Here is a 27,940-nt window from a genome sequence, read left to right as displayed (position 1 = left end):
CTGACAGTCAGAAACTCTATGACCCCCTCTTTCAATTGGATTGTGATTGGTTCCTAGGCACCTCACGGTCATAAAAATATGGCGCTTTGAAATCGGATGAATCTTTTTGATAATAACTGGAATGGTTGTTTTATTAATAACTGCTGTTATCTTATTCAGTAATTAACTTACATAGTGCAGAAATACTATAAGCTAAACACCAAAAGGAATTTACAACATTATTTTGATATTTCAAAAAATTTGGGAACACCAAAAAAGTATTAAATCATAAATAATATACTATAATTATCCGTTTACTGTGATTTCTTGATACATTTTCCGGCACTAGTCGAATATGAGGCATTCTACATATTAATTTTGTTAGAACTGCTCATAGAACTGTTTTATTTACAGCTTTGTACTTGTTTTTTTAAATCTAGAGTAGCATTTATGAAAACTTTTGAACGCTACTGCATGTGTGTATGTTTGTGTGTGTGTGTGTGTGTGTGTGTGTGTGTGTGTGTGTGCGTGTGTGCGTGTGTGTGTGTGTGTGAGTTTATTTCTTGTGGTTTCCGAACTGCACGGCCATCCTGTCGCTGACGCAGCGGAACGTGGCCGGCTGAACCTCCCAGTAGTTGATGGGGTTTCCGAACAGACTGATTCCGTTGTAGAAAACTCTCTTCATTCCGAATCCCATAGGACAGAAATCATTCACTCCGACCACGGTGATGTTGTTATAGTGCAGATAGATCACCTGCGTGAGAGAGAACCACAATCAGCAGCAGCTCCACATTCCACACTGACGTACTTCACAGTAACAGCTCATAATTCCTCTGTTTTTCCTTGGTTTATACACTTAAAGGGGAACTCCACCAATTTTTCAAAATTTTTGCAGAATCAAATGATTCCATTCTACGCATCGCAAAAATGATCTCTTGTCAACTGAAATGATCTTAAATCTAGTCGATATATCTAACATTTCCCATTTTGAGATGGTTGTGCACTTATTATAAGATTATCTGCTTATTTCCAGACATTTTTAATTTCAAGCTCATTTCTGCCAACATAGTGAGATAATTTTAATCAATAAAATTACTTAAATCAAGTACAAATGTCTAGAAATGAGTTAAATAATCTTATAATAAGTGCACAACCATCTCAACAGGAGAAATATTATTACTTATTGACTATATTTAAGATCATTTTACTTGACAATATCCCATTTTTTTGCAGTGTAGAAACTCTTACCAAGTCAGAATTCCTTACAGTGGTGGTGAGAGGAACAACACGCTTAAAAATGATGGTTCTTCAAGGGTTCTTTAGTAAAGAAAATGGTTCTACATAGAAACATGAAGAGTCCTAGAACCCTTTGCATGATTAAATGGTTCTTTGCATTGTGAAAGTTCTTCAGTCTGAAAATGTGTTGAATATAATTCTATAGAGAACCTTTTTTGAAAAGCACCAAAAAGGGTTCTTCTGTTATTATGATGTCAAGCTTGTTATAATAGAATAACCCTTTTTGGTGCTAAACAGAACCCTTTTCAAAAAGGGTTTCTATAGAACCATATTCACCACATTCTCCATTAATTTGAAGAACCATTTCACCATGTAAAGAAGGCTTTAATCATGCAAAGGGTTCTATGAGTCTTCATATTGCGATTGTGTTCTATAAATTGAGATATGGGCCTTTTTTTGGCTAAGAAGACCAACCTATAACTTTTCTGGCTTGAGGCTTGAACTCTTAAAACAGTGAGTCAGCCTGCCATTACTTGTGGTTGTGATGTCACAGCACATGGATGTTTAGCTATTGCTGATTAGTCAAAAGCGGTTCACAAGCTTCTGTTATTAGATTTGATTTCCCTGCTTAAAACTTGCAACGTATCAACATTGAAGTTTATAGACTATGAGACTATAATACAAATTGCAGCTCTCGCGATTTGAAAACTGCACACTTTCATTTTGCGATTTCAATATAAAAATTATTAATATTTCAGCCCTAATAGGAACCAGACGTCCACCTCTAAAAGCTCCCTCACATTAAGTTATTACATGAAATGGTCATGAATTCACTGCCTGATGGCTGAGACATGATTATTTTATGATAGTTTTGAGAAGATTTTGGCCTTAAACTCCATTCATGATGGAGGGATACAGAATATGCAGGGCGCTGTGAGACAAAACCTGATTATTTCAGATTTTCCATCATCAATGTTCCATATGAACTCAGAAGACTCGTGTAGGTTCACTGGTGGTTCTGGATAGTAAATAAAATGTCTATATTTGTGTTGTAGTCATGGCGACCCCTGGTTCCTATCACCACCACTGTAAAGACATCTGAACCATTTCAAATTCTTCAAAATGAGTGGAGTTCCCCTTTAAAGATACACTATGTAAGTTTTGGGGATTTGGCCTTACCCAGTTTGGCCTTATTGGGCCCCATACATTTGAAAGGAAGGAATTTGTTCTCTAGCTGACCTGAGCAGGACATCGTGTAATGCAGAGAGCTCATATCTCACTACTGATGTTGTGTATGAGACACACACAGTCGCCCACATACCTGCAGGTACTTCATATCAGGCAGTCCTGAGGGCACGCTGGACAGACGGTTATTATCCAGGTGGAGCTCCCTCAGGTTGGGCAGGTAAGACAAAGCACCGTTCTCAATGTGACGAATGTGATTAAAACCAAGACCCAACCTAAATTACAACGAGAGAGAGAGAGAGAGAGAGAGAGAGAGCAAGAGAGAGAGAGAGAAGCAAGGAGAGAGAGAGACAGAGAGAGACAGAGAGAGAGAGAGAGAGACAGAGAGAGAGAGGGAGAGAGAGGGAGAGAGAGGGAGAGAGACAGAGAGAGGGAGAGAGAGAGTGTGATCCTGTATGAATTTGAGACAGTTTTAGTGTTTGACCACTAGAGGGGGGAAACGACAAACTTTAAACAAATCTGTGTAAAATCATTTTGTGTCGTGGCTTCTGGAACTGAAATCTGTCATTTATCAAGCGACACTGTTGCAGTGAACACTATAAAGACCATGATGTGCTCATAAGTTCTTCTTCACAGAGTTAATATGAACTGTGCCAGAACAAAACACAACATGCTGATAGTGAAGTCACTCTGTTTTAGAGTACATGTGCTGTAGTGTGAGACCTGTCCAGGGCGTTTCCTGCCTTCAGCCCAGTGACTGCTGGGATAGGGTCCGGCACCCCCCCGCAACCCAGAAGGACAAGCGGCATAGATAACGTGTGTGTGTGTGTGTCTGTGTGTGTTTTATTTTCATTTGAGTGTCCAGCAGAAGGTGGGTGTTCTGACCTTTGGAGCTGTTTGTATCGGCTGAGGTCCTCCAGCTCGATGGCCTGAATTTGATTATGATCCAAATGCAGCTCATGAAGACTCTCAGGCAGGTCTAGAGTAGGATATAATATAATATAATATAATATAAAGCAAATACATATAATTTAGAACAGAATTGTTAATGCAAGGGCATTTGGAGAGAACAAAGCACGAACAATTTAGTTAAGCTGTAAATGTAAATTTGCTGTGGTTTTATAATGTTGAAAATATTCCTTCCACTGGAAAAAGTAGTACCATAAAAATGGCCATTTCAAATAAGTTGACATATACGTCACATGTATGTCCATATGTGACAAATATAAGTTATAAAATGTAAGGGAAAGCGTTCTTCAGATAGAAGTGGGAACGTGTTGTATATGGTTCTATATAAAACCTTTTCACGAAGAGCTCTACAGCACTAAAAAGCATTATTGTATTGTGATATTGTGACGATGTCAAGCTGGTAACAATAGCAGAACTCTTTAAGAAGGTTCTATATAGAACCAAATACAACACATTCCTCATCAATCTGAAGAACGCTTTCACCATCCAAAGAGCCCTTTAAGTGAGATAAGAGTGCATTTATCTATCTATCTACATATATGAATACTCATGTCATATATTCAAAACCCATATCTTGCCATTGATCTGACTTCTGAACCAATCAGATTGTGCCGTCAGTGTAACTAACAGTTGTAGCTGCATTTACCGTTGGGCACTCCTGTTAGTTTGGCCTCAGAGATGCGCAGGTAGCTGAGCTTGAGGCCGATGAAAGCTCCAGGCTCGAAGCCGCTGTTCTGCAGGGGGTTACGGCCCATTTCTGCAGACACAAACAGAAAACACTCAAATTTAGCATTCAGTAGATCTAAAGGCTTCAGTTCAGAGGCAAATAAAGGCTGCCCATCAAATGTTCCCTCCTTTGTCAAGTGAAAGAAAAACTCTGACAGAACCTCTCAGAACAAACCTGCAGTGAGAACGTCAGCGGCAGTAAATCAGTCAGGATGATTAGAGTAAGAAACAGTGAAAGGTGTAGTGAGGGGTGTGTAATGCCTGACTCTCGCTATCCTGATCGTCTGGAGCTGCTTTTATCTCGAAAACGTTTTGGATTAACTTGCAGCTCAGTGACTCAGCTATTAACAGACTCCAAGGTCAGATAAGCTTTGTCTGGGTTACTGTATTTACTAAATACCATTTTAATATAATCTAATTTAATATAGTCTAATGATAGAACCCAGACAAAAATCTGACATATGACCATATAGGCACATATATTTCAACATTTATGTACAAATATCGCTGCAGTCTGAACAAAACCTTGTATCTCCATGCGTCCTCTTCAGTATGTAACAGCTCTGACAAGCTCCAGTGTTAGCTTTAGCATTCCCTCATCTGCAGGAGCAGCCTCTGTCACATAAACCTCGTAATGAGATATAATAACCTGCTGCTTTAACGTCCAGCAGCCGAAAGATTTGCCTGATCTGATTAATGCAAACATACTTTTCAGAATCTATTTTTTATTTAAATTAACCTACATTGATATCGGCAGTTGTCAAACTAAACACCCTGTAAAGCTACTTTATCTTCAAATAACTAAATGTTATGTTTTCCTCCGTGTTCCTTCGTTCGCCTGAACTTTTTAGTATGTTAGTATATTTGCTACAGATGCTACCATGTAGCCTGAACTGAACGTTTGACAGACAATACAACAGTAACTAACAGAGGCAGGATTATACCAGGGGTCGGCAACATGCGGCTCCGGAGCTCCAGCTCTTTTACTGACCTGTTGTGGCTCCACAGCAGAATCAGATTAGTAGGTAAAAATAAAATAATCCTCCTTTACAGTAAAATAAAGCTCTGCTGATCGTTCAACACAGTTTAACAATAAATGGTCTTAAACTCTGGAGTTAATGTAGAACTGCTAATTCACCCTTTAACCCTGAAGATCAGCACAGGCTGCTGGTCACCATAGCAACACAGACAACAGTCTCGCCTAGCTAGTAGATAACGAAACGGCAAAGAGAGAGATTTAAGACGAACATTGATAATTTGGAGACGAATGGAATTATTTGCATTTATAATCACTCCAGCTGGTTTCCTGATACGTTTAATCTGCAGTGAGAAACTGACAAACACTAAAAAGTCATGAAGCTGAAGTCAGATTCTCATTCGCCAGCTTCTTGTTTGAATTTCCCTGTTCCACCTTAAATGGTGCAGCAGTTACATTCTGGCCCCTCAGGCACCTTTTAAGGTGGAACGGGAAAATTCGAACAAGAACCTGGCGAATGAGAAGCTTCAGCCTCGTAAAAAGTTGAATGTTGAGAGACATTTTATAAGAAACTGTTCTACTTTACTGAAAAGTTTCCTGCTGGAGATGTGAGAAAAGCAGGTATAGCTTTGTGTAGTAAGTCTGTGTTTTTGTTTATATTATACAGGGTGTCCCAAAAAAATTCATTTCGTGGTCTAATAAGAGCCAATTCTCCCTCAAATGATCTCAAATTTTAACATCATGTGTAAAAACTAACCAAGTTTAATTTTTAATGTTTATTTTCAGGTTGAAGAATGACGTTCACTAGAAATGAAAAGGCATTTTGTGTGTTAGAATATGCTCAAACACAGTCAAACGAGAGTGTGCAGCGGCATTTCCGAGAAATGTAAAATGCACCAACTGGAAAGCAGATTTGGACACGGCACAAACAACTCAAAGAGGAAGGCTGTCTGTGCAGGACAAAGGGATCTGGATGACCACCAGTATCAGAAAATATTACATTCGTAAAGCTGTGAAATCGGTTATAAAATCTACATCCCTCTGAATTTCTTGTTTGAATTTTGATAAATAAATCTTGTATTGTTCATCATGAAGCCTGTTTAATTTTGTTTGCCTACGAGATGTAGTTAATCAGATATTCACATCTCAAATGATGTCGATTTTTTTGGGACACCCTGTATTTTTTAGTCTATATTAACACATCAGCACACACTGAGACATATTTACAGCCAAGATGGTAAAATGGACATAAACTGTTGTGGCTCCCAAAGTGGATTGATTTTTGTTGAAAGGACAAAATGGCTCTTCTTAACATTTACTTAACATTTAGTCCCCAGAACACAAAACATAATCCATCAGCCAAGACATGTTTGGTGTCTGAAGTTTGATTCTTTGGTTTTGCTCTGAACCTACACAGCTAATGCTAACAGGTAATGGAAGTCTACGTCACCCAAAATCCTGACTTCTATTATAGCCTCTATATATTCTATTAGCCTCGTAGCTCCAGTACATTTGAGGTTGGTGGTGGGAAACTGGGGTATCTGATTTTGCGTTAAACTATCGCTTTAACATTCCAACTATAGTTTCCCACCGTGTCTCTGAGAGACGGCTGAAAGCTCACCGATCACATGCATGTTGCCCAGGCCCGAGAAGGTCCCGGCGGCCACCTTGCGGATGTGGTTGTCATGGATACGCAGCTCCACGAGCGAGGCAGGCAGGTTGCGGGGGATGGAGGTGAGGTGGTTGTGGGAGATGTAGAGTTTCTGCAACCGCTTCAGAGGCTGGAAGGCCCGGGGATGAACCCTGGAGATCTGATTGCTTCTCAGTACCAGAGCCTAACAGACGCACAGGGTTTGGGTTGGAAACAGTATAAGGAAGAAAATCACTGTAACACAACTTACTCAGTGTCCCCTTTATTAGAAACCCCTCAACTGGACCAGCAACACACTCACTAACAGAATGGACCACCACCCAAATAACATCTGGACTAGGTGGATTACAGTCTGTAACTGTGCAACTACACAGTGGAGCGACAAGGTAGGAGTTTCTAATAAAGTGTCCAGTTAGCAGAAGTATGAGGTAGGTGTTTCTTATAAAGTGGCCATTTAGTGTAAGTACCAGGTAGGTGTTTCTAATAAAGTGGCCACTTAGTAAAAGCACAAGGTTGGTGTTTCTAATAAAGTGGCCAGCTAGTGGAAGTACAAGGCAGGTGTTTCTCATAAAGTGGCCAATTAGTGGAAGCACAAGGTAGGTGTTTCTCATAAAATGGCCAGTTAGTGGAAGTACAAAGTAGGTGTTTCTAATAAAGGGGCCACTTAGTAGAAGTACAAGGTGGGTGGTTCTAATAAAGTGGCCACTTAGTAAAAGCACAAGGTAGGTGTTTCTAATAAAGTGGCCAGTTTGTGGAAGCACATGGTAGGTGTTTCTAATAAAGTGGCCACTTAGTAAAAGCACAAGGTTGGTGTTTCTAATAAAGTGGCCAGCTAGTGGAAGTACAAGGCAGGTGTTTCTCATAAAGTGGCCAATTAGTGGAAGCACAAGGTAGGTGTTTCTCATAAAATGGCCAGTTAGTGGAAGTACAAAGTAGGTGTTTCTAATAAAGGGGCCACTTAGTAGAAGTACAAGGTAGGTGTTTCTAATAAAGTGGCCAGTTTGTGGAAGCACATGGTAGGTGTTTCTAATAAAGTGGCCAGTGAGTGGAAGCACATGGTAGGTGTTTCTAATAAAGTGGCCAGTGAGTGGAAGCACATGGTAGGTGTTTCTAATAAAGTGGCCAGTGAGTGGAAGTACAAGGTAGGTGTTTCTAATAAAGTGGCCAGTTAGTGGAAGTACAAAGTAGGTGTTTCTCATAAAATGGCCAGTTTGTGGAAGCACATGGCAGGTGTTTCTTATAAAGTGGCCAGTGAGTGGAAGCACATGGTAGGTGTTTCTAATAAAGTGGCCAGTGAGTGGAAGCACATGGTAGTTGTTTCTAATAAAGTGGCCAGTGAGTGGAAGTACAAGGTAGGTGTTTCTAATAAAGTGGCCAGTTTGTGGAAGCACATGGTAGGTGTTTCTAATAAAGTGGCCAGTGAGTGGAAGCACATGGTAGGTGTTTCTAATAAAGTGGCCAGTGAGTGGAAGTACAAGGTAGGTGTTTCTAATAAAGTGGCCGGTTAGTGGAAGTACAAGGTAGGTGTTTCTAATAAAGTGGCCAATTAGTGGAAGTACAAAATAGGTGTTTCTAATAAAGTGGCCAGTTAGTAGAAGCCCAAGGTAGGTATTTCTAACAAAGTGGCCAGTAAGTATGAAGTATTTTCTGATTCTGGTTGTGATGAACTGTGATGTATGTGTCGAGGTCAGTTTCTCACATAGAGGTTACTGAGGCCTTTGAAGTCTCCCTCTCGGATCTCATGTATCATGTTACACTGCAGGTCCAGCAGCAGTGTGTCTGAGGGGATGTCATACGGCACGTGGGTCAAACCTGAAAAACAAACACACAGACAAAATAACATATAAACAAGCTCTCTCTGGTCAATTACGGTGCAAAACTGAGATGACCAAAGGTTTGAGGAAGTATATAAGTGTAAAACATTTCAGATTAAAATACTCAGAGAACTTAACACAATATGAGAATCAATCAGTTTTCCTCTTTACTGCAAGCGTAGTCGGTCAGCAAAGACGTTAGGTTAGTAGTGCTTCTTTAGTTTTACACTGGACTACGAGGCTAATATAATGTACCAAGATGTCTGTGTCAAGAGTGATTTTAGCTGAAGTAGCTAACAAATAATGAAGGTTGTATACCAGTGAGCATGGTCCAAAACCACTTGCTTCAAACTGTGTGTAGTTGTTCAGTGTCTCTAATAGTCTTGATTATGTGGTTTCTAACACTGTGTGACTCACTGTTACCTAAAAACAGAGGGAGTATTTATCATGAAGGCTGTTTTTACAGATTATATCATAGTGTTTGCAAATTAGCATTGTAGCGTCAGCAAACTTCAGACTCCAAACATGTCTTGAATGATTGACAACAGTGCCTTTTTTACAACCCCATTTCCAAAAAAGTTGGAATGCTTGGCAGAATGTAAATAAAAATAGAATGAAATTATATGCAAATCAGGTAAACCATATTTTTAAAGGAAAATACTACAAATACTACATATCAAATGTTGAAACTGAGAAATCTGATTGTTTTTTGAAAAATATCTGCCCATTTTGAATTTGATGCCGAAAACACATTCCAAGTTGGGACGGGGGCCTGTTTACCACTGTGTTTCATCACCTCTTCATTTATCAACACTCTGTAAGTGTTTGGGAGCTGAGGAGACTCTGCTGTAGTTTAGAAAGTGAAATGTTTTCCTGTTCTTGTTTGATACAGGATTTCTCATCAGTTCAGGGGCTCATTTGTCGTATTTTTAATTTCATAATGTGCCAAATGTTTTCAGTGCTGACAGATCTGGACTCCAGACAGGTCAGTTTAGCACCTGGACTCTTTTAATACGGAGCAATGCTGCTGTAATACATGCAGAATGTGGTTTAACATCGTCTTGCTGAAATAATCAAGGCCTTCCCTGAAAAAGACGTCGTCTGGATAGCAGCATATGTTGCCTAACATACAGCAGCATATGTTGCTCCTCAGTCCATTTTTAATGAGCTCGGCCCAGAGAAGGTGGCAGTGTTTCTGGATCCTGTTTATTTTTGGTTCCTTCTTTGCGTTTTAGAGTTTTAACTTGCATTTGTGGATGCAGTGATGAACTGTTTTCACAGACAGTGGTTTTTCAGAAGTGTTTCTGAGCCCATGCAGTGATTTCCACTACAGAATCATGTCTGTTTTTAATGCAGTGCTGTCTGAGGGCCCAAAGATCACGGCCAGCAAATACTGGTTTTTGGCCTTGTCCCTTACATACAGAGATTTCTCCAGATTGTCTGAGTCTTTTAATGTTATTATGAACCGTAGATGATGAAAAGCAAAAGAACCCCTCCTCATCTCTACTTCTGAAAGACTCCGCCTCTCTGAGATGCTCTTTTATACCCAATCATGTTACTGACCTGTTGCCAATCAACCACCAGGTGTTTTTTTTTAGCTTTACACAACTTTACCAGCCTTTTGTTGCCCCCACCCCGTGTTCTTGGCATCAAATTCAAAATGGGCAAATATTTTTCATCATTTGATTTATTGTCTTTGTACTATTTTTAATGAAATATAGGGTTTAAATGATTTGCACATCATTGCATTTTGTTTTTATTTACATTTTGCACAGCATCCCAACTTTTTTGGAAATGGGGTTGTATTAAATTTTTTAATTTTCTGCCCAGTTCAGTCACAGACAATTCCAAAGGCTGGCCACTAACACAAACGCGGAGGAGAGCGCTTATTGCTAATTCTGTTAGCTAAACTGGCTAGCAGAGAGACAGAGAGGACAGTCAGGCACTCTTGGACTTACGGATGGCTGTGGCATCATCAGCAATCCATCTCCTGATCTCCTGATAAAAGGGCTAACGCTAAGACGGCTGCACCACTCGAGAGCCCTGAACTGTGTATGTTTTTAAAGCTGTTGTTTTAAGGTTTTCACTGAGTAAAGGAGCTCAGTGAGCAGTAAGAGCTGTGTGGTCTGTTTTTAATGCAGCATATTGTATATTTGTCCTGCTGTGGCCTATTTGCTTCATAATCCATTGTCCCCTTGTGTCCGTATTTAAGCTTTAATAATGCGTAGTGTTTGTATTTGGTTCAGAAAATGTTCTTCAGCGTGTTTCTTTATTTTATGTATTTTTTGGGTTTGGAATCTCTGGGTTACTCTAGTTCACTTGTAAACTCTTCAGAAAGAAAGCAGTAATTTGGGAAATGTTCAGTAACTGTGTGGGCTGGTTCTCCACACAGACAGAGCTCTATAATTAACATGGAGCCGGACCAGCACAGCTCCACGTAGCACAACATGACGAAGGAGGAGAGAGAGAGAGGGAGGGAGAGAGAGGAGGAAAGTGAGGAGAAAAAGAAAGAGAACAAGACAATGGAGCAAAAGACAGAAGAAAGAGAGAGGGCAAAAGGAGAAAGAGGCAAGAGTGGAGGAGAAGAAAAGAAAGAGTGAAATAAGGAGGCAGAGAGATAGCGAGACACAGAGAGAGTGATGGAGGAGGAAGAGGAGGAGAAAGTGAGAAATGAGAAAGGGTGAACGAGGGAAAGAGAGAGAGAAAAGAAATAAGAGAGTGAGAGAGAAAAAACGAGAGAGAGAGAGCGAAGGAAAGAGAAAGACTGAGAGAAAGAGAGGTGAGGAGGCAGAGAGATAATGAGAGAGAGAAAGAGAGACGGAGAAGGAAAGAAGGATGAAGAGGAGAGAAAAAGGGAGAGAAAGAGAAAAAAGAGGAGAGAGTGAGACAGAGGAGAGATAGAGACAGGGATAATGAGAGATGAGATAGAGATAGAGATGGAGAGAGAGAAAATGAGAAAGCGAGAGCGAGAAAGGAGAGAGAAAGAGGAGAGAGAGAGAGAAGAGAGAGAGAGAGGAGAGAGAGAGAGAGAAAGAGGAGAGAGAGAGAGAAGAGGAAAGAGAGAGAGAGGAGACAGAGAAAGAAGAGGAGAGATAGAAAGAGAGAGAGAGAGAAAGGAGAGAGAGAGAGAGAGTGAGAGAAAGGAGAGAGAGAGAAAGAGGAGAGAGAGAGAAAAAGGAAAGAGAGAGAGAGGAGAGAGAGAAAGATAGAGACAGAGATAGAGATGGAGAGATGACAGAGAGAGAAAGAAAGAAAGAAAGAAAGAAAATGAGAAAGCGAAAGCAAGAAAGGAGACAGAGACAGAGAGAGAAAAAAACAGGAGAGAGAAAAGAGAGAGAAAATGAAAAAGTGAGAGACAAAAATGGAGAGAGAGAAAGAGAGATAGAGAGAGAGAGAGGGAGAGGGAGAGAGAGAGAGAGGGAGAGATTCCTCTGTCTGTATTCGAAACACCTGTGAATCAGAGAAGTGTTGTGTCCTGGTGAGGTTTCCGCGGTAACAGCTGTTTTCAAATAACTGCTTTTGAACTTCATCGTTTAGACAAACATTTTAAACAGACATCTCTGTTTACGGCAGATCTCTCGCAGCGTAAAATAAGCGGCAGCTCAGGTGTCTGACCACACACCACATGGGCCGTGTCTGGGCCAGATTAGGCCACACCGAGGCTTAGCGGCTCTGCCTCGTTTACAGCAGCGTTTAAGCCGTTTTCTCCGCCAGGCTTTTGATGTAGAGGCCAAAATCTCTTAATTCCCTTCATCTTAATCCCAGATCCCCTTTAAATTTCCTCTCCGACCGCCAGAGATTCGGCGTTCGTTCATTCTTTAGGTGCTTCTTTCATGCCATTCGGGGCGGAGGCCGCAGTAAAGGGCATGAAGGAAATGATGGGCAGGTCTTTGATGTCAGACAGTGGTGAATTATGGGTCAGGAGGGAGGATATGAGAGAGATATCCTATAGTAATGACTACCTGCTGCAGTGCTCACTGTCTGCCCACTGTAAAGCCACAGTTTGGCAAAAAATCAAACTCACCCAAATTGCCCCCTTGTCCTGTGTTTGGTGTCTGAAGTTTGCTTTTTTCAGCTTTAGCACTGGAGGCTGGAGTGATGGAAGCTTATAAAACAGATAGTTTCGGTCCTAAAATCTGATTGGCTGAGCCGCATTTGAAGCCGTTGTAAAATCCACGATATACCCACACCTATGACTCCTCACAGCGACTGAACTGTGTATCACTGCGCCACGGAACGAAAAACCCTTCTGCTGTTAATGACTCTCATGCTGCTCACATGGAGCACCGAGTGATGAAGTAAGAACACTTTTTTTGTTTAAACTGAGGGGCTGAAAACTTGGATTAATGGATAAATCAACCTATTTAATTAACCGTTGCTCCACCTGTTTTTTCCCATTTGTACTCTAATATTTTATTCTAACACTGTTTGCTATCCGGTGTGGTCCAGAGGAGGATGGGTTCCCCTTTTGAGTCTTGGTTCCTCTCAAGGTTTCTTCCTCTTGCTCTTAGGGAGTTTTTCTTGCCACTGTCGCCATTGGCAACACTCACGGGGGCTCAGACCCGGATTTTTCTGTAATGCTGCTTTGTGACAGCACCTGTTGTAAAAAGCACTATTTAAATTAACCTTTGACTTGACTTGACAACTTAAGCTCTTATCTAGAACCAGGCTGGTCAGCTAGTTAACAGGCTAAAACAGCCTAAGTACCTCCATCACAGGCTTGAGTTAAAGCACTTACAGTATGATTCACTGTAAAACTGCAGTATAAAAGTCTAAAAATATCACTTGAATGTCTTACACACTTCAAATATTCGTAGTTCGGTCAGTTGGACCATCAAACCCAGACTAAATCCCAAACGGTTCTGTACTCCCTAAATAGTGTTCTAGCTAGGAAAGTTTGGAAATTCAAGTCTCTACAGTCAAACAGTGCCTCATTTATTGAGTGTGGATGAGTCTGAATCCCAAATCACCAGTTCTTAGCTATATTTTGCTCTGTTGGGCTGCAGGATCCAGTATTTAAACTCCTACATAGTGCACTATGTAGGGGACAGGGAGCCGTTTGAGATTCAGCCCCAGCTTGGTGCTAAATAAGACTCGCGGTGGTAATTTGGACCAAAAAGTACTCATAAAGCAAATGTTTATGCATTATATGACTATATAAAAAAAAATCATGAAATGACCACAGTGTAGAGTGACGGGCGACCAAACATTCTCCTCATTATACATGCACTAAAGGAATTACGTTTCTTGGCGGAATACTTGTTTATGTCAATTATTATTAATAACAACTTATTTTCTAAAAAATGTTATATTTTATCATATTTTATGTTTATAAACTCCATTTTATAAAAGCAATAAGCCACTTTAGGCCACACATTACTGCGATTGCAGTAACACACGGCCTCTCATGGCTTATTGCTTTATTGTATGTTGGTTATATGTATACCCTACCAATTAGCATGGTGCTAACTGCATACCTAAATCCCTATGCACTTGCTTCAAACTGTCAGCAAAACTCCTCAGTCATGCAGTGAAATCAGTGGTGGCAGTAAATTATTTAGTTCTTTTCCAATGTAGAACTAAAAGGAAACTGGGAATTTACAGAATCCTGTTACTTTTCTTATAAACCTCACTCTCTTATAAGAAAAAGTTGCTAGAAGAAGTTTTTCTGACACTTATGATTCCCTAAAGAGCCTTTCAGTAAACAGTTCTTTAAAGAACCATGTTTGTAAACGAGATATATGAGTGTGAATAAACTTTTTATAGTTTAAAGAACACTATGTAAAAATTCTAAACCAATTAAATTAATTTAATTAATTAATGGACTAATTCTGCAAATTGTAGCTCCCATTACCATTTATATGATTAACAGATTAAAAATAATATATAACTTAAAACACAAGATGCTCAAACTTTTGTGTTCATTCAGTAAATAGACAGTAATTGTGTGTTAAAAAAAAAGATTTACAAAAATATGGCACTTAATTTGATGTTTGAATGAGTTTCTGAGTGTACGGAACCTATACTGTACTGTGTGTATAGTTTGGGGGTTCTTTACTGTTTTAATCTAGAACACCTACGAACTGTTCATGTGCACAACTGTTAGATTAGTGCTAACATAACTTTAAAAACCCCATAGATGTGCTATTAGCATCATTGTACATACTTAAAAGGGATTTCATTTCATGCTTAAATGGTTCTTTGTATGGTGAAGTGGTTCTTCAGACTGATGGAGAATGTGTTGTGTATGGTTCTATATAGAACATTTTTGAAAATGGCTCTATATAGCACCGTAACAATAGCAGAACCTCTTTTGGTGTTATATAGAACTACATACAACACCAATCTGAGGAACCATTTCACCATGCAAGGAACAATTTAAGCAGGAAGGTTCGATGCAGACCTCATGGATACAACCATTGCCTTTACTAAAGAACTTTGAAGAACTGTCTTTTTTAAGCGTGTGAGTTTTAACGTTTATGGCCAGAACTTAAGGCCTAGCTTTACTAGTAATAGTTGCTACTGGATAACAGTATGTCATTCAGCCAGGGTCCTCAGCTCTGGTTCTAAGGCCCAGTCCCATTTCTTCTTTTTACCCCTACCCCTTGTTTTCGAGTGTCACCCTAACTCCTTGGAACTGAGTTACAGGGTAGTGGTTGAGATCTTCTCTCTGAAATGAGACCCTCAAATAAAAAGAGCATCACTTCATTAACAGCTACCAGCGCTGCTCTGTAGGTGACCCTGCCAGTCTGCAGTGACAGCAGAGGAGGGTAAAGTTCAGCTCCTCACTGCTGGGCTTTAGTTACATTTAGGGCATCATATGATCTTCAAAGAGGGGGGCAATTATTTATGATCACCCACCCCTAATTCTTCAGTGATATGAAGCTGAAGTCAGATATTCTCCAGCTTTTCGCTAGAATTTTCCCGTTCCAACTTAAATGGTGCAGCGGTTACATTCTGGTGCTTCAGGACACATAAGCATACTATTAGCGATTTTTTTATGCTTGTTATGAAGAAAACGACCATAATACACTGAAACGACATTAAACTAAGATAATATGGTGGTTATCATAATTTTTTAACGTAGAAAATTCTCACATTTGTGTCTGTCTATCCTTGGTCTCTTGTGCTCCGTCTTGCCAGTTTTTCTTTTTTTCTTCATAACACTCCGTTTGGAGTCGCTGAAAAACCTCAGTTTCATGTTCATTTCAGGGTCATGTAGCCCTAAAACTTCACCCTACCCCTCTATCTCAACAAGAATCAGGACACCCTACCCCTAGACGTGAACGCGCAAAACAGAGGGCTAAGGGCTGAGTGGTAGGGGTGAGGGGTGAAATGGGATTGGACCTAAAGGTCCGGCATCCAGCACACTGGTGATTTCGCTGCTTCTCCAGGACTGGAGTTGAGAACCCCTCAACCCCATACAGTGCCAGAAACCACAGGATAAGTCTATTAGAGATTATTTAACAACTCCACATATTTCAAAGCAAGTATGGGATGATTAGAACCATAACTGGTGGAGTATAAGCTTCCATTATTTGTTAGCTACATTAGACTAAGTGCTAAAACTAAAGAAGCGAAGTTGAGTCACCAAACAAGTCTTAGCTGATCTTCTACATTTAGTACAGAATATGTGTAAATCTGATGCCCCCCAAACTATCGCTTTAATCTGCCTCTGCTTGTACGCTCATATATCCAGCTCACTGCTTTGTTCCTGTCCACCCACCGAGATCGGAGCACTGCACCACCTTCAGGTGGCAGGTGCAGCCGAAGGGGCAGGTGGGCTGCTCGGGCTGGGGGAGCTCCTCGTACGCCGAGCCCTCCTCCTGGTCCTTCATCATCGTCATCAGCAGGTCCTTCACATCAATATCCTTGCCGAAGTCCCAGAATCCTTTCTGCTGGAAGGGTAGGGCAGAGGTCAGCAGCGGCAGGAGCAGGATTGTCAAGGCAACAGTCGCCATGGCTGCTGGAGTGGAGCGGGGTTTGACCTGTAAGAGACGGTGGAGGATGACATATAAGTGAAGCTAGAGAAAGAAAGGAGTGTAAAGCAAGCAATAAGGAAAGAAAGAAACAAGAAGGATTAAAGGAGTGAAAGAAAGAAAAGAGAAAGAAGAAACGCTACAGTATTAAGGGTGTAGGCTAACATTAACTCCTTTAGAGTACTGTAGCTGAAGGTGTTAAGCTTCCTAGCAACATTAGCAAATCCCTTTTACTTCAACCAGCCCACTGTAGAGGTGTAAGATAAGATAAGATAAGATAAGATAAGATAAGATAATCCTTCATTAGTCCCACAGGGGAAATTCACTCAAGGCACTCAAGAAAAAGAAAAGAAGTAAGAAGAGAATTAACGAGTACTTAATTAACCTTGTTAAGTACTTAACTAGGTTTTTACAGTTTGTTACTTGTTACTATATAGACAATATATATAATACTAAAAATAAAAAATAAGATAAAAATATAAACTCTATCCTTCACAAAAAAATAACAATATAAAGGATTATAAATAAATAAAAAGCTAAAATATTTACACTGTAAGGATATTTTGCCCGAAATTCACAAGGAGTTTTGCACATGAGGTACTGGTTTATGTCACAGATGGGATGGTGAGGAGTGAACAATATGAACATTATAAATAGAAAGCTAAAGAATATTTACACTGTAGAGATATTTTTAAAAAAATGCACACAGAGTGTTGATTATATTGCACACAGGAAAAGGTGATAAGTTCACAGTGTATGTTCTGTAGGTGTGTGAGGTCTAATGGGGGGTGGAGGAGGTTCTACTGGGAGCAGTGCTGGTTGTGCAGTCTAACAGCAGCAGGAAGGACCTGTGATGGCCTCATTCACACACTTGGGGTGAAGCAGCCGGTCACCGAAGGAGCTGCCCAGTGCTGCCAGAGTCTTATGCATGGGGTGGGAGCTATGCTGCTAACTTAGCTTTCTAGCAACATTAGCAAATCCCTTAGAGTCACTTCAGATTGGGCGTGGTCGCATTTGCCGCCATATTCACGTTGGTTGCCGTAGTAACAATTCAGGTGTGCATATGCTGGACAGATAGGGGCAAAACTAACCAAAATGAGTGTAAAAAGCTAATAGAACAATCACTAAATTTCACAACAGCGTTTCACTTTTAGTTTTTTGTTTATGGTTAAATGATTGAAGTGTTCAGAGATTATTTTGGGATGAGGGAACGTCTTTTACAAGCTTCAGAGGTCCATGTTTAATCTAGAACACTTAAAAATGTTCATATACACAACTATTAGCTTAATATGAATTAACAAACCCCATAGAAATTTATCTGTACTTGGCGTTAGCATAGCAGTATGGTTTTTTTTCCCAGTGCCCCAGATAGCGAGCATATATCGGTCCGCTGGCTTGATAAGGTCGGCACTCCGCTGACTGTTTGCCACTGCTGGTCCACCCTCGGACCACCCAGATTACTGTCCTGCATACAAACTTTAACTAGTTTTTAATCTCCTCAAACAGATTTTAAAAGCACAGAGACTTTTATTTTAGAAAATAAACAAGGACAAATATTACAAACAAATAAGAGAAAAAAAATGACTAGGCCTGATATAAAATGATTTTATAGAAAATGTTTCTGACGCTGTGATAGATTAAAATTATTTACTAAACAAATTCACAAAGTATAACTAAAGAAATGAAGGAAGAAAAATCAGTAAACTGGACTGTTAGTAGAAAATGAGTGATGATAAGTGGAACTTTGTCTAATACTCTGCTTAACCAACGGTCGCAGGGGCCACCCAGAAAACGCTGACCAAAACGCCAGTGGACCACCAGCCTTTGCCATCAGTGGGCCGACAGTGGTCCACTGTCCTCTTGCTATCAGGGCCTACGTGTTAGCTGTGTTACAGAAGCTTAGCTAGCAACATCAGCAAACACATCATCCTTGCTGTGGTGCTCTTTCCAGCCCTTAGTCCAAAGCAGGTTTCCCTTAATGACCTTTGCCAATACAGACAATGATGGAAAAAATCAGTAGTTTGTTTTGTCGTCCTTTATTTTTCTTTGTCTAAATGTACATTATGATACCATGGCTTCCGTTACGCTGCAGTCACACCAGACATTTGCAGATCGTGATGCCTAAAACAGGCATTATGGAGGCTAGTCTGGAAGACTGGCAACGAAAAAAAATCCTCCATGTGGGTGAAGTTATCAAGCCAGCTAACCTGCTAACCACAGACTGTAGAAGTGAACACACTCATAAACTCAAGAGAGGATAGTACTGCACAGTGTATACACATATATATGGGTCATTCTACAGAAACGTCCACTTTTCTATGTCTCCATACACTGTCATTGGTGTCACTGGTGTTACTGATCCTCATTGGTGTTACACATAATAAAGGGAACACCAGAGACATTTTAATGAAAAATGCATTTTACAAAATAACTGCTACAGAACATCAAACCACATGTTGTCAGTCATGGAATATCAACTAAAATATGGAATTTAATCCATTTGTATTCTATCTTTTCACAGTTACCTCAGAATAAAGTCGGTCACACCAGTGACTTCAGCTAAAAGCTTCATATGAAATCATGAGCTGAATGAGAAAATCTCTGATGACTGAAAGACACAGTGGACTCACCATGTGCTTTTCTTCATAGATCCTCAGAAAACAGGGAAAAGGAAGTCAAGTGATGTCATCAGTGTGACTTTTATTTCAAAATAAGAGATTTTTTGTTACGCAGTAACACCAGTGACACGACTCCTGAGGACCACAACTTTCAAATCAATTTTTTTTTAATATTTAATTGGCATTTGTTTTCTTTATGTCATTTAATTTATATAATCCATAGTCATGTATAGATTATTGTAGTTAAAATTGCAGAAAAATGTGTTTTTTTCTTCAAAATACGGCCTCAGCCTTCACACATGACTGTGAGGATGAGCTCTTCTGTGTTGTTTGGAATTCTAGATAATTGATTTAAAAACCAATATTGCTAAATTGAGACTCAAGAAGGTGTAATTGATAAAATAACTTATTGTTTTATTTTGAAATATAAACAAATTGTAACCCTAACATGTTTTGTAAGTGTAATATATCTGTAAATGCTAGGAGAACTAGAATGACCCAAATATATATTATATATATATATATATATATATATATATATATATATATAATGTAGATAACTGGAGTGATTGGGCAGCAGTGGAGTGACTTCTGTGCAGCTGTGCTTAGCCAAGTAGTTAGCAAGCACTCACCTACCATAAACAGTAGAGGTAAAGATCATATCATACAGTCTCTCTTTCATGTGCTTATTTATAGCCAGTGGAGACAAAATGGGAAGGTTCATGTTTAGCTCCTCCATTTTTGGGGTTTAGTGCTGCTAAATGAAGCCCCGCCCATTCAGAGGTCAACAGAGCTAAAGCAGTAGTGCATTTGTTAGAAGCTGTAGACGTGTCAAAGTTCAACAAAAGTTGAATGCAAAACTTTGCACGTGAAATTTACTGACCCTGGCAGTTTGAGACACTATAGCGCTTTTCACGGCAAATTCCACTGAAATTAACATAATTTTTGGCGTGGCTGAGTTTTCAGTAACAGCTATAAAGAGTTTATCTCGGAGCTCCATCTCACTGGAGTCCTAATGTGGCTTAAATACTGCATTTCTAATGAACTAAAACCGAGTTTCTTTTTTTTCCGCAGTGGCTCTGTGAAAGAGGTCTGTTGCTCCGAGTTACTTTCTCATGCTGTGTCATCACTGCGCTCTCCTGGATCAGCCCTGACTTGGCGTGGAGGGGTGTTTGGGTGAGACGCTCCCAGAACATCTGTGAGAGTGTTTGTCTAACACGGTCTGCTTGACACACAGCATGGAGATCAGACGCTTTTCCAAAACCTACAATGATGCGCGGTGAGCACTTTTCTCCTCCAGCTGTAGTTGTGTAAAAGTGTTCCTGGGGGTGAACCTGGGAGGTCAAACCACACCTCGTCTGACCTGATCTGCTTGTGGTCATTTAATTTTTTACAGGCTTATAATACATAAATTGTATATCCAAAGGTATCCAGACAGGCCTTCTAATCAGTGAACTAAGCTACTTTAAGGTCAGCTATTGCTGATAAAGTAAGAGCACTGACCAATACACTCTGGAGCAGCTGCACATGATCCTAAGGTCACCATGTCCAGCGCCAAGTGTGGGCTAGAGGGGTATAAAGCCCTATAAAGTTACGTGGTGTGTTAGTGTGTGTTGTGCTGGTACGAATGGATCAGACACAGCAGTGCTGCTGGAGTTTTTAAACACTGTGTCCACTCACTGTCCACTCTGTTAGACACTCCTACCCTGTCAGTCCACCTTGTAGATGTAAAGTCAGAGACGATAGCTCATCTGCTGCTGCACAGTTTGTGTTGGTCATCCTCTAGTCCTTCATCAGTGGTCACAGGACGCTGCCCACAGGACGCTGTTGGCTGGATATTTTTGGTTGGTGGACTATTCTCAGTCCAGCAGTGACACTGAGGTGTTTAAAACTCCAGCAGCACTGCTGTGTCTGATCCACTCAGACCAGCGCAACACACACTAACATACCACCACCACATCAGTGTTACTGCAGTGCTGAGAATGATCCACCACCCAAATAATACCTGCTCTGTGAGGGTCCATGGGGGTCCTGACCACTGAAGAACAGGGTAAAAGGGGGCTAACAAAGTATCAGAGAAACAGGTGGACTATAGTCTGTAACTGTAGAACTACAAAGTGCACCTATAGAGTAAGTGGACAATGAGTGTAGAAACAAGGAGGTGGTCAGAATGTTATGCCTGATCGGTGTAAATATAAACACTCTTAAAAAGATGGTTCTTCAACGGTTCTTTAGTGAAGACAGTGGTTCTATTTAGAGCCATGAGTTCTGTGTACAACTAGGTCATACTTAAAAGGTTTATTGCATGCTCAAATGGTTCTCTGCATGGTGAAATGGTTCTTCAGATTGTGTTGTATATGGTTCTAAATAGAACTTTTTAAAAAAGAGTTGCTATGTGGAACCATTGCCTTTACTAAAGGACCCTTGAAATATACATGTATAACAATGGTTTATTTTCATGGCTGCCTGAAACGTTTTACACAGCACTGTATGTATATAATCATCTGAAGTCTGTGAGTAAAATGAATAGAATGACCACACATATAAGTTTTTATAAAGCATATAATGACCGCATAAAGTGACCACAGTCTGTACATATAAAGAGTATAAAAAGTAAATAAATTCATATAAAGATGTCTTATATAAATTAGAGACTCCAAATAAAGATTATTTCAGTATTAAGCTGAAGAGAGCGCGAGAGCACGGAGAGCTCTGTGACTGCAGACCATCAAACAGCGACATAATTAACGTGTGTGAGTGTGTGTGTGTGTGTGTGTGTGTGTGTGTGTGCGTGTGTGTGTGTGTGTGCGTGTGTGTGTGTGTGTGTGATTGAAGATAATAACACACTGACACTCTGATGCACTTTCAGCCGCGCTGGAGCTTCAACAGCTTCAACCAAACCACCACAGACTGTGCCACGTCTCACAGTCTAACTCTCTCTCTCTATCTCTCTCCCTCTCTCTCACTGTCTCTCTCTCACTGTCTCTCTCTCTCTTTTACTGCCTCTCTCTTTCACTCTCTCTCTCTCTCTCACTCTCACTCTCTCTCTGTCTTTCTAACTCTCTCTCACTGTCTCTCTCTTACTGTCTATCATTTCCCTTTCTTTCCCTGTCTCTCTCTTTGTCTTCCTCTCCTCTTTCCCTCTATTTCACTGTCTGTCTCTCCTCTCTTTCTCACTGTCTCTCTCTCTTACTGTCTATCTCTAACTGTCTTTCTCTCTTTCTAACTCTCTCTCTCTCTCACTGTCTCTCTCTCTAACTCTCACTGTCTCTCTCGCTCTCTTTTATTGTCTCTCTCAACGTCTGTCTTTCTCTTTCTAACTCTCTCTCACTACATTTCTTTTCTCCCTCTCGCTCTCTCTCTCTGTCTCTCTTTCTCACTGTCTTTTCCATCTTTCCCTCTCTTTCCCTGTTTATCTCTCTCTCTTCTCTCTCTCCTCTCTTCTCTCTCTTAGTCTCCTCTCACTCCCTCTGTATCTCTATCCTTTTTGTCTGTCTCTTTTCTCTCTTCTTATGTCCATCTCTCACTCTCTCTCTTTTTCTCTAATTCTCTTTCTTTCTCACTCTGTCTTGCTCTCTGCCTTTCTCCTTCTCTGTTCGTTTGCTGTCTCCTTGTCTCTTCTTCTCTTTCTCCATTCTCTCTCTCTCTCTCTCTCTCTCTCTCTCTCTCTCTCTGCTGTATACACCCCCCTTGCTCGGCCACAGAGAGGCAGTTAGAGCCACACTGCTGGCTCGGCTTCCTGGTTGGTTTTTGGTTTTACTGATTTAGAACCCAACCGGCTATTGTACCAAACACACTCACAGCGCAATCGACATCAACCCTCCCGAAAATACGCCGGATCACACACTGTCCGTCAGAGGTTTGGAGACGTTCTCTTTAAGTTCGTCTTTAATCAGAATGATCACATTTCTGTGCAGTCGCTGACTTTATTAAAGCCCAACCAGCACTCTTAAAACAGATGGTTCTTCAATGGGTTCTTCATTAAAGACAGTGATTCTATATATAACCTTGAACCATCAAAGAACCCTGTAAATGTTTAAATGGCTCTTTGCATGTTGAAATGGTTCTTCAGATTGATGAAAATGTGTTGTATGTAGTTCTATGGTATCACTTCTTTGAAAATGGTTCTATATAGCACCAAAAAAGGTTTTTGACATCATAAAAACAGCAGAACCCTGTGGTACTTTGAACCATACGTTCTCCATCAATTGGAAGAAACTTTCCACCAAGCAAAGAACCAAGTGTAAAATAATTTTATTAACAGCTTATGGTTCCAAATAGAACCATTCCCTTTACCAAAGAACCCTTGAAGAACTATCTTTTTAAAGAGTGAGGGTTATTTGGGAGAAAACAATAAAATGATGTAAATATTTGATGTTTGTTTAGGCCACGCCTCTTTTCAAACATTGTCGTGATATCAGCACTCAAACCCTTCAGGTGTTTAGACCAGCTTTGGGCCAAAAGAGCCTCAATATAAGACTTTAACAAGTATTTGGAAAAGAAAACATTATTTAAAGCTGCTCTTCATAGCAAGAAAGATGAACATGAAGAAGATGAAGCTGAATGCTGAAGATAAATAGACACAAATCATCAGCACAGAGCTGATTTTAATCAGGGATGCATTGATACCAATACTGGTATCGAGTATCGGGTCGATATTAAGCTCATCTACTCATACACATAAAAACTCAGGGCTTGATCCCCAGTGATGCTACAGCCATCTGTGGGCAGGATGGCCCCCCATCTCCCCTCATCACTCAGCATGATCCTAGCCAGCGCAGGCGTCTCTTAGCCGATGTAACAGAACTGATGGTTAGTGTTCTCCTGCAAGCGTGTTGCGCTCCAATGACATTTCACTGGAGCTTCACAGGTCTTGGAGGAAGCCTGTGTTTGTCCTCACCCTCCTAGTGCTGGTGGTATTGTGTGATTGGGGGGGGGGTCCTATATGCAACTATATATGCACCTTTACTATATTTGACTGAAGAGAATAGCAAGATATAAACATTAATTCTGTGGTTTTCTTTGTAAATCAGGCTGTAAATTTAGCTTCATTGCTCAGTGTTAGCAGCGCTGCTCAGGGTCTCTTTGCTCAGTACTCGTGTTATTCTGAATGAATCAGCTTTATTGATAACGGTCCGTAGACTGAAAATCAAAGATTATGTCCTAAAGAATTTGAGCTGTCCCCAAACTTCTGATGACAGTGTAGATCACAGATGGTCTAAACAGCAGCAGGTGTTTCTCTCCTATAAACCCCCCATTAAATGCGCCGCTCTGAGAAACTAAACACTAATATTCCTCTTATTTAATCCTCTCCTCCTGCAGAACATCCTGCAGAGCAAAACAGCAACTCACTGACCCGCTCGCTTCGTCATTACACACCAGCAGCCTTAATAAACACTCAGCGGAAAGAAAGTCATAAAAAAGACAGAGTGAGGAAGAATTACGCAAAGAAAGAGAAAAAGACAGAAAAAAGGTACAGAAAGAAACAGTGAAGCAAAGTATGAAGAAAGAAAAACAATGAAGGAAGAAAGAGAAGAATGTAGAAGGTAAAAGGTGAATGAAGAAGTTATGAGATGAAGAAGAAAAAAGCAGGAATAGGTAAAAAAGAAGGAAAGAAGCAATGAAGGAAGAACAGAAAGAATAATAAAAGAAAAAAGTAAGGCACAAATACAGAAATAAAAACTAAAGAAAGAAGCAGTGATGGAGGTAAAGAAAGAATGAGGGTTAAAAAAAGAGAAGAAAAGAAAAAAGAAGAGAGGAAAAACAGAATAAAGAAATGAAGGAGGGAAAAGTCTGAAAAAACATAAAAAGAAGGAAAAAGAAGAGAGGAAAAACGGGAATAAAAAAAGAAAGGAAAAAGTAAGGCATGAAAGAAAGAAAGAAAGCAATGATGGAGGTGAAGAAAGAATGAAAGAAAGAAAAAAGAGAGAAAAAAGAAAAAGAAGAAAGAAAAAAAACAATAAAGAAAAGAAGGAAGGAAAAAATTTAAATAAACATAAAGAAACGAGAAGAGAAGAAAGAAAAGGGGAATAAAGAAAAAAGAAAGGAAAAATTCTGAATAAAAATAAAGAAAAGAAAAAGGAATGGAGGAAAAAGGGAATATGAAAGAAAGAAAGAAAGAAAGAAAGAAAGAAAGAAGCAATGAAGGAGGTGAAGAAAGAATGAAGGAAAGAAAAAAGAGTTAAAAAAGAAAAAGAAGAGAGGAAAAAAAATAAAAAAAGAAGGAATAAAAAAATCATAAAAACAAAAAAGAAGAGAGAAAAAAGGAAATAAAGAAAAGAAGGAAGGAAAAAGTAAGGCATGAAAGAAAGAAAGAAAGAAAGACAGAAAGAAAGAAAGAAGCAATGAAGGAGGTGAAGAAAGAATGAAGGAAAGAAAAAAGAGAGAAAAAAGAAAAAGAAGAGAGGAAATAGGAAATAAAGAAAAGAAGGAAGGAAAAAGTAAGGCATGAAAGAAAGAAAGATGGAAAGAAAGAAAGAAAGAAGCGATGAAGGAGGTGAAGAAAAAGAAAAAGAAAGATAAAACAGAAAGAAAGGAATAAAAATGAAAGGAGGAAAGCAGTGATGGAGTAAAGACGGTGGTTCCTCTGTGTTTCACAGAAAGCCATAAACGCTGCTCAGCTCCTAAATCATGGTGATTTATGGACTCTGACGTTGATCCTCTGGAGTCCAGCAGGTCCAGAGTGACTGACCATTCTGTTCATTCAAGATTCTATCCAGGAATACACCCTCACTGCCCACAGCAGGACCATCCTAATAAACAGCCCATAATAATCAGCCCACAATTAACAGAATAAACAGGGCTCTTTAAACGCCGGCGGCAGCCGCACGTAGGTGGCGCAGCAGCCACAAATTAGAGACTCACGCTGGAGATTATTTAGTCTGAGGAGGAACTTATTCCACGTGTCAACATTCTTCTGGTTGAACAGGGTTTAGGATGGAGCCATTAGGGGTCACTTTCCCTGGGGATGAAAGGGGAATTCCACCAATTTTTTTTAAAATTCCTGCATAGGTCAGTGTGTGCAGAGTGATTCAGAGTGGTTTGGTGTGAAATGGTTCAGATGTCTTTACAGTGGTGGTGATAGGAACCAGGGGTCGCCATGACTACAACACAGATATAGACATTTTATTTACTATCCAGAACCACCAGTGAACCTACACGAGTCTTCTGAGTTTATATGAATGTTGATGATGGAAAATAGTGGAAAATCTGAAATAATAAGTTTTCTTTGGGGACTATTTTGCCTCATAAAGCCCTGCATGTATCCCTCCACCATGAATGGAGTTTACGTTCTCAAAACTATCATAAAACAGTGTCTCAGTCAACAGGCAGTGAATTCATAACCGTTTCATGTGGTAACTTAGTCCACTTAGAGCTGGACGTCTGGTTCCTATCACCACCACTGTGAACAATTCTGACTCAGAAGTTTTTCTAGTACAGAGTGTTTCACACCAAACCACTCTGAATGAAATTTGTTTACATCTTAACCATTTAATTATGCAGAAATTTTAAAAAATTGGTGGAGTTCCCCTTTAAGTCTAGTCCTGGACCACACAGCATTCTGAATGGAGATTCCCCATTGAGAGGAAAATGTAGGCTAGACCTAATCCCTGTCCAGCAAGATGAACTAAGCTAAAGTTAAGCATTAGATCTGCTCTATAAACACTCTTCTACCATTAATAATGATAATAATAATAGTGATATTAATTAGTGTGCTTACCTGATGCAGGTGGATTGCAGATGCCTGTGTGATTTCCTCTGGTTTCTCCTGCTGATGTTTGAGCTTCAGTGTTTTCTCATCGTTTTGGGTGACCGTCCTGCCAGCATGTGGAGCAGCACCTGCAACCCAACACCACGGGACAGAAGGGAAAAGGGCATTCCTAAACTAAAACTGCCCATTCCCAGTCGCGCACGCTTCCCCTCCCACCGTTGCTGTGGCATTGTGGTGAGAGAGAGGGAGGCACTGGAGAGAGTTCATTTTCACTGCAGTTCAGCAACTCGGAGCTTCCAAATCCCATATTTCTGTCATTATAAGTGGTGCTTACTCTACGCTACACTGCACAAAAAGACACCTTGTCAAGTGACACGATCTTAAATCTACTGGATGTTTCTAATGTTTCTCATTTTGAGATGGTTGTAAGTTTGTTATAAGATTATCTAACTTATCTAACATTTTATCAAGAGAAAAGATCTCACTGTATTGGCAGCCCTGCTGAAAATTGACCAGTAAAAACCACTGGGATTAAAACCTGATGGTTTTGCTTTCTAAGGAGAATCCTGTAGAACCTTTAGATTCCATTAGAAAACCATCAAATGCATCTGGAATCAGAACACCTGTTTAACCATTAGGGTCCTTTACACTTTACACTGAGACCATTGGACACTTTTAATAGTATTTATGTATGTATGTATTTATTTATTTATTTATTTATTTATTAGCAGGGAGATAATTTTGCTAGTTTGAATGATATATCTTAATTTCTTACAATAAGAAATAATTATCTGTCAATATAGTGAGAGTATTACTTGATAAATTCACTTGAACCAAGTCAAACATGCCTAGAAATATGTTAGATAATCTTTTAACAAGCTTACAACAATCTCAACATAATGAATATTACATCACCTACATCAGGGGTGTCAAACTCAACCACTAAAAGAGGCATATTAAAAAATCTCAACGAATCCGTGGGCCAGAGAACGTCTATGTTTTTATTTCATTTTTAATTAACATTTTGCTGTAAATCAAACTGACCATTGTTTATTGAAAATACATGAAATACATGAAAAACTCCAACAGTAAAATC

General features: G+C 39.9%; 1 protein-coding gene across 1 annotated transcript; it reads right to left on the bottom strand.

Moving 5' to 3' along the window:
* Window positions 1-85: 85 nt before the first annotated feature.
* bgna (biglycan a) lies at window positions 86-27,083 on the bottom strand. The gene is made up of 8 exons (XM_036578097.1): window positions 26,854-27,083; window positions 16,263-16,524; window positions 8,422-8,534; window positions 6,693-6,906; window positions 4,016-4,126; window positions 3,286-3,379; window positions 2,537-2,675; window positions 86-733 (listed from the first exon to the last, which is right to left on the bottom strand). Exons 2-8 carry the CDS (start codon window positions 16,495-16,497, stop codon window positions 536-538), a joined length of 1,104 nt encoding a protein of 367 aa, XP_036433990.1. The 5' UTR covers window positions 16,498-16,524; window positions 26,854-27,083; the 3' UTR covers window positions 86-535.
* Between the last annotated feature and the right edge of the window lie 857 nt (window positions 27,084-27,940).

The sequence above is a fragment of the Colossoma macropomum genome, unplaced genomic scaffold (assembly GCF_904425465.1).
Source record: "Colossoma macropomum unplaced genomic scaffold, Colossoma_macropomum, whole genome shotgun sequence".
Taxonomy (NCBI): Eukaryota; Metazoa; Chordata; class Actinopteri; order Characiformes; family Serrasalmidae; genus Colossoma; species Colossoma macropomum.
This window is presented reverse-complemented; position numbering and strand designations above follow the sequence as displayed.